Consider the following 7,288-nt stretch of genomic DNA (forward strand, 5'->3'; position numbering starts at 1 on the left):
TAATGCAAGTGCATTGCTATGCCACATTTTGTTTTTTACATGTGCTGTAGGCTTATATCTGCACTATTTTACTCTTGCACAGATCTTTACTGTAACATCACAACTCTATGCTTGCTTATACATTCAATTTGCAATTTAAGGGAAGTTGTATTTATACAACACAGTTTCAGGAGAAGAGACCACCTTCCGCTCACCTTAACCACTCCTCCCTCCTTATCAACCATTCCTCCCGCCTTATCAAACTCACCTGCCTTTCATTATCCCATGGCCAATCCCAGTCACATGCAATCACCACAGTACAAATACACCTGGGCGCCGTCACCTACAGTACCTGTTCTTACTACCTACGTGGTCTCGAACAATGCCTCCATCCACCCCTACCACCTCCATCTCCTCAGTCTCCCCCTCATACACTTCTCTCCTTCTCTTCCAGGAACCCGGGGCAGTTCCGGAGCAGAGACGCGGCCGCTCTCTGAGCGCGCATCCACGGCATCCACTCCGGAAAAACCGTTAAACTTGAGCAGAAGGTGTGGTCCTATACTATCATGGTTGGGCAGGGCTGATGTTAGTAGCTTGGTTGGACGGCAGGCGTTTTGTACTTTTCAAGTACACCCTGGACTCACTTTCTCCAATGCATAAAATAACTCTGGAAGAGTATTATACAATATTCGGGTCAAAGTTTTGTGTTGCATTTGTCAAGTCAGAAACAGTTAATGCTAAATGGTTTATTAGTTAGTTAAAGGGACACTTCACCCTCTTTGCAAAAGAAAATATATGTTAATGACCTTTAGAAGATCACTTTCCTGGGGGTCTTTATGTGTGTAATATGTGGTTTTAGATATTTTAGATTTTAGCAGTGAGCCCAGTGTCTCTGATGTCATGGACACTGGGCTCACTTCCTTCCTGGACAACAATTCCCATAATGCTTTGGTGCACTGCTCCTCCTTGTGGGTAGGGGGAGGGCCAGTTGGATCAAACTGGGATCATTACGGTTCCCATCCAGCCGCCATACCGGCCACTCTACCGCTGAGCCACTGCCGCCCGTCTTTATCATGCAGAGTAAAAGGGACATCCTATCCAATTATTTGATTCCGCTCTAATCTAAATGAACGGTCAATCATATTCATTTAACAAAATTGACATTATTGACTCACGTAACCACAGCTGACAAGGCTGTAAATGACTGTAGTTACTTATGGTCCCAGTCTTATTTAAGTGATTCCATGGCCATCTAATTTGTGACAGTATACTTGACAGGACACTCAAATGTGTATTATGTATTACAGGCTAGCGTGGCTCCTCAGAGGTGAACTAGAGGTGTAGCTATACATCTCTCCAAGGCTGCTCCATGGATCATGGGATCCTGTTAATGTCCATAATATGGACATTAATAAGATGACATGATCTGTCTGTCTGACAGACACGCATGCACGCACGCACGCACGCACACACACAGTAAAAATTACTGTGTGTCGCAATTTACGAGCTGCGTTCGCTTCCTGCGTTTGCGCGTCTTACTTGTCATAGTAAATGCGAGTAGAGTAGAGCCTCTACATCTGACCTCAAACCTCAGCTCAGTGGGCTTGTGGTTCGAGTGTCCGCCCTGAGACTGGGAGGTCGGGGTTCGATCCCCGGCCGGGTCATACCAAAGACTCTAAAAATGGGACCCAGTGCCTCCCTGCTTGACACTCAGCATCAAGGGTTGGATTGGGGGTGGGAAGTGAGGACGCTGGCGTCGACTGTTCGCCGCTTCACCTCCCAATGTATGAATGAATGAACCATTGTAAGCGCTTTGAGTAGGCACGTAGTGCATAGAAAAGCCTGATACCTGTTCATTCAAATTTCAAACTCTAGATGGGCCTGCTCCAAAGTCATTAGTGCAGCCGCACCCGGCAGCCGGCAAAGACTAGAGTTCTCAACAGGCCCACCTGTCCATTCAAACTTTAGACGGGCCTGCCACCAAGTTATTAGTGCAGCCGGCAGAGACTAGAGTTCTCAACAGGCCCGAGAATTAAGGCCCGGCCCTACCTGGGCCCTTATACCCTGTACACTCAAGGGAATGTCCCCACTACCACCCTTCTCCATATACTGTATGGAGCTGACCTGTTCTGACATTCCATATGTTGATCTGACCTCATCAAACCCTGTACACTCAAGACATGCTCCTTATATGGCCAGTAGAGACTTCATTCCATGTTGATCTGACCCCCCATGCCAAAGCGCCAGCAGTCTGCGTGCGCGCAACCTCGCCCTTTAGTGCGAGGTCGCTTCTCACCCTCAGGCGTCTTACTGGTAGTTTTAATGTTCAGATTATTATTTTCATAGTATATTGCTTAAACCGATGCTAGGTTTACTCGTGATCCTAGTTCACAGAGGCACTACACTGTCTCTCTGCATTTGATGTACATGTGTTTACATTGCTTATTGTAAGTCTCTCTGGATTAGAGCGCCTGCTACAGTAAATGCCTAAATTGTAAGTGTAAATTGTAGCCCATATGACCTACTTAAGGACAGAGAGAGCGTGCACGTAAGAATCCGCACATACGCCCACCTACTGTACCCTTGAGGGCTGCATCTTTGTGTGGGGAACAACATCACAGCATGACACATACACGGAAGTGGCACACTGATAGAGCGCTTACCTTGACTTGTTCTGGGCAGTCGTTGGAGCACAGCCCACTGAGCACTGAGGAGAGGAGAGGAGAGGAGAGGAGAGGAGAGGAGAGGAGAGGAGAGGAGAGGAGAGGAGAGGAGAGGAGAGGAGAGGAGAGGAGAGGAGAGGAGTTAATATTGATCATTGTGTCACTGTTCCATTATTTTCAGTGAAACCCCACATGCAGGTCAGAATCATTTCACACTCACACTAATAAAACCTTCCTTAACCCATTTTGGACTGAGGTTGATTAAAAAAAGGCTTCTAAATCCTAACATCTTTCTGAAAATGTCAGCGGTGCTCAACCTTTTTCATGACAAGGATCCCCAGAATTGTCTCTATTGGGCCACGGACCCCCATCTCAAAATATGTAGTTCCAGGCAGGGACCCCCCAGAAGCAAATATTTTAGTAAAAAATGTTCGCTCTGAAATATATATTCAATGATTTGCGACACATTTTAACGATGTTTCAGAAATAGCAGACCTACAAGCTCATAGTGCGCCACTCATAGCCCGCTATGAGCTTGTAGATCTGCTATTTTTCAATAGCTAAAGTATAACGGAACGCTTAAAACACCAAAAGGGGTTCCCGCCCAAAATAGGTTAACAATGACTGTATTAGTTCCGCAGGCTGGCAGCACCAACACAAACAAATGCATCTCATTTGACTATTCATGAGGATTCTCAGCTCTCACACATATTTTTCTTCTCCCACAATGCTAACTAACATCTCCCGGGGCTTCCAGAAACACAAAGATAAACAAATTGGTAGAAACGATGGAACACAGACAATAAATGGGATTACTATAATATAAGCTAGTGTTTGTGTGTGCATTTGTGTTTGTGTGTGTGTGTGTGTGTGTGTGTGTGTGTGTGTGTGTGTGTGTACTTGTTTTTACTACACTTGAGAAATGTCCCCACAAGTATAGTAGAAATATAGTAAAAAAAACAATTCTTGATCCTCGCAAGACAAATAAATGGTTATTTTATTGTTAAAAATGTGGGGAGGTAGATTTACAATTAGGAAATTACACTTTACAATTCAGGTTGGATTTACGTAGGATTAGGATTAGGTACAGTATTTTGATGTTTCGGTGTTAAAGTTAAGAGTAATACCTGATTTATGTACTTAGTTCTGCTATAATTTTGGTCTTTCTCTTGAGCTATTTCCAATGCCGTTCTAAAATGTTGACGTCTTCACAAGTATAGTAATATAATACACAATATACAATTAATACAATGTGTTGTATTGTTCTTTCTGCTTTGGCAATGTAAACGTACATTTTCTCATGCCAATAAAGCCCTTTAAATTGAAATTGAATTGAATTGTGTGTGTGTGTGTGTGTGTGTGTGTGTGTGTGTGTGTGTGTGTGTGTGTGTGTGTGTGTGTGTGTGTGTGTGTGTGTGTGTGTGTGTGTTCTCATCTTACACACAATGTTATAGTGCACATCCTGAGCGAGCGCAGACAAAATCTAGTGAATTGCTTATCAGTCATTACTATAGCGGTGTACTTTATTAGCATGCTAATAGGGTGTAAGGGTTGCCTTCATTTGGCCCCGATAGCTCGTTAATTAGCTCCGCTCCAATAGGAGCTCACTGCACCGCGTATCAGCGGCCAAACAAACAGAACGCACAAACACAATCAGACAACAGGACACAATTAAGACACAGCTGTGTGTAAACGGCTGTGTGGGCAGACACGGATGGAATGTGAGAATTATGAGACCATGATTCCAGTGGTGGAAAAAGTACTCACATGTTTTACTTAAGTAAAAGCATCGATACTGCAATATAGAAATACTCGGTTACAAGTAAAAGCCTGGAATTACAAAAGTATTGGTATCAAAATGTAGCCTAAAGTAGTCATTATGCAGAAGGCCACATTTCACAAGTTTTCAAATGTATAAAATCTTTGATAATAGCAGATCTACAAGCTCACAATGCGCCGCATTGCGCGGCATGGTGAGCTTGTTGATTGGCTATTTTCAAATGGCCGAAATGTACATAGGGCTGAAGTGGTTAATGTATGTTTTGTAATAAGAATCAAAATCTACAAAGAAAGTTTTAAAAATATTGTAGTACTAGTGGAGTAAAAGTATAATATTTGCCTCTGAGATATGGAGTAGAACTAAAAGTAATGGAAACTGGAAATTCTCAAGTAAAGTACAAATACTGGTACCTCAAAACTTGTACTTAACTCATTTATTGCGGCTAGCGGTTAGCATAAATCCCAGTTCCAGGGGCCACCATACGCGCTCACTTTAAGAGTCGGAGTTTGCTTGCCCCCCCACACACCCTCACTACACACACACTCACTACACACACTCGCTACACACACTTGAGTATCATTGGCACTAGCACTAACACACTGTTTACCTTTCATCGGAAGCGCTCACATGGCGGGAGCGTCCCGCGGTACAAAGGCACAAATAAAAAATCCGAAATTTGGATGGCAGTAGAACCATCAAGGAAAGCTCTCCTGGATTCCGACTTATGGACGTTTGAAAATCCTCCTTTCAACTGATTTACACAGTGATTATATTGTCAATCCCATAGCTGGAGCGGTGGGGCGTTGCCATAGCAACCGGACCAATGTTAAAAGCTGCCGTGGGACTCAACCATTATAGACGGAGTATACATTGGGGTCCGTATATATACAGTACGGACCTGGGATATGACGTCCCCTAGCGTCGGGGTCCGTATATACTGTATACAGACATGGGAAAGAAAGAATTAAGTGCAGTACTTAAGTAAATGTACTTAGTTACTTTCCACCACTGTTTGCCGAGCGCCACAAGCAATGGTTGCTCACTGCATAATGCATAAGACACACTTCACGTGTGTGCAAATATACAGTGACAAAAAAAACACCCCGAGGAGTGGCTGGGGAACAAATTATTATCCCACTGTGTGTATAGCACATTACACTGCTTATCATTGTACCTCTCATACGGTATCACACATGCTGGAGATTTTAGAAAAAAGTGTGGTAATTTGTATTGGCTGTAGCCAAAGCTATTGGGATCTTTGCACAGTACAGGGACAAGGGGATAGTGTGTGTGTGTGTGTGTGTGTGTGTGTGTGTGTGTGAGTGTGTGTGTGTGTGTGTGTGCACACACGTGCGTGTGTGGAGAATTGGGTATATTTAATCAGTGAATTGAAAGACTCAGTGCTTGCTTGCACTGTGTCGAGACATCCATGATATGAAGTTCAATGAAGCGCAAAGCGAGAGAGAGCCTGTATGAACGCAGATGTCCTTCACAACTCACTGGGCAATGCCATCGCTCCAGGAACTAGATGAGTCTGTGTGTATGTGCTAGGTTGGAGTGTTTGAGAGAGAGAGAGAGAGAGAGAGAGAGAGAGAGAGAGAGAGAGAGAGAGAGATCCCTAGAAACCCTTCGTTTGGGTTAACGTTGATCTGTTGTCAAATATTATACAACAGAACCATGAATGATGTATGCTAAAGGTGGTACAAGTGACACTTAATGTTAAATGTATTTTAATTGTTAAATAGCTCTATATTGTGATAGTAATCATTGCAATAAAGCAGGGGTTTCAATGTTAATCAGGTCAAGGACCCCTTAAATACCTGAGATAGAGATGAAGCAGGTCAACACTTTCAACTGATTTTGACCCAGTGACCAACCTGGGGACCACCACTATTATGTCAGGTGGGTCCAAACTCTGTCTTGCTTGTGGGGATATTTGGTCCTCACAACTATAGTACAAGAACACGCACGCGCGCGCGCACACACACACACACACACACACACACACACACACACACACACACACACACACACACACACACACACACACACACACACACACACACACACACACACACACACACACACACACACACACACACACACACACACACACACACACACACACACACACACACACACACACAGTCACTGTAGCCTATTTTCCAGTGTGGTATTAAGACTGATGGTGGCTCTCTCACAGGACTGACCCACTCAAGTGTGGGATGAACTGGCCCCCTCTACTTTCTCTCTCTCTGTGTGTACGCGCACACACTCACACAAGTATTGGTGCACTATTCCGCAAGCGGGCGTGTTAAACATCCACAAAACAGAGATCATGAGATCTCCACCCCGTGCTCAACAGTGGTAACATCGGTTCAGCTATATCGGCTTATCATGATAAAATGGCACAACTTTGTTTCTACTCAGTCTGTGTCTCATAGGAGGGCTGTGGGCAATTCAGAAACCCGTCCACCAGTGACATCATCGATGGGGAATCCAACCTAATAGAAACGGCAGGCTTTTATAGTCCTGAAAAGTTGTAATGCGAAAATGGAAGCCATCGTTCTCACGATAATAACATTTTTGTTTAAAAAAACTGAACTGCCCACAGCCCTCCTATGAGACACAGACTGAGTAGATACTGTACCTATTATAGGTCCCACAACTGGTAGGACCACCTGGTAGGACCGTGTCCCACACGCGGTAGGACCATGTCCCACAACTGGTAGGACCATGTCCCACACACAGTAGGACCATGTCCCACAACTGGTAGGACCATGTCCCACACACAGTAGGGCCATGTCCCACAACTGGTAGGACCGTGTCCCACACACAGTAGGACCATGTCCCACAACTGGTAGGA

At 44.4% G+C, this 7,288-nt stretch overlaps 1 protein-coding gene across 2 annotated transcripts in view; it reads right to left on the minus strand.

Annotated features, from left to right (window-relative positions):
* itfg1 (integrin alpha FG-GAP repeat containing 1) overlaps positions 1 to 7,288 on the minus strand; it is a 145,664-nt gene that overhangs the window by 32,353 nt on the left and 106,023 nt on the right. For both annotated transcript variants that reach the window (XR_013963816.1, XM_080759570.1), the window contains exon 13: positions 2,643 to 2,686. Coding sequence is in view for 1 of the 2 variants with exons in the window: in XM_080759570.1 (XP_080615696.1) it covers positions 2,643 to 2,686 (44 nt within the window). In the remaining variant the exon portion in view is untranslated. The remainder of the gene's footprint in view (positions 1 to 2,642; positions 2,687 to 7,288) is intronic.

This window comes from Protomyctophum bolini, assembly GCF_963924005.1.
Source record: "Protomyctophum bolini genome assembly, chromosome: 1".
NCBI lineage: Eukaryota > Metazoa > Chordata > Actinopteri > Myctophiformes > Myctophidae > Protomyctophum > Protomyctophum bolini.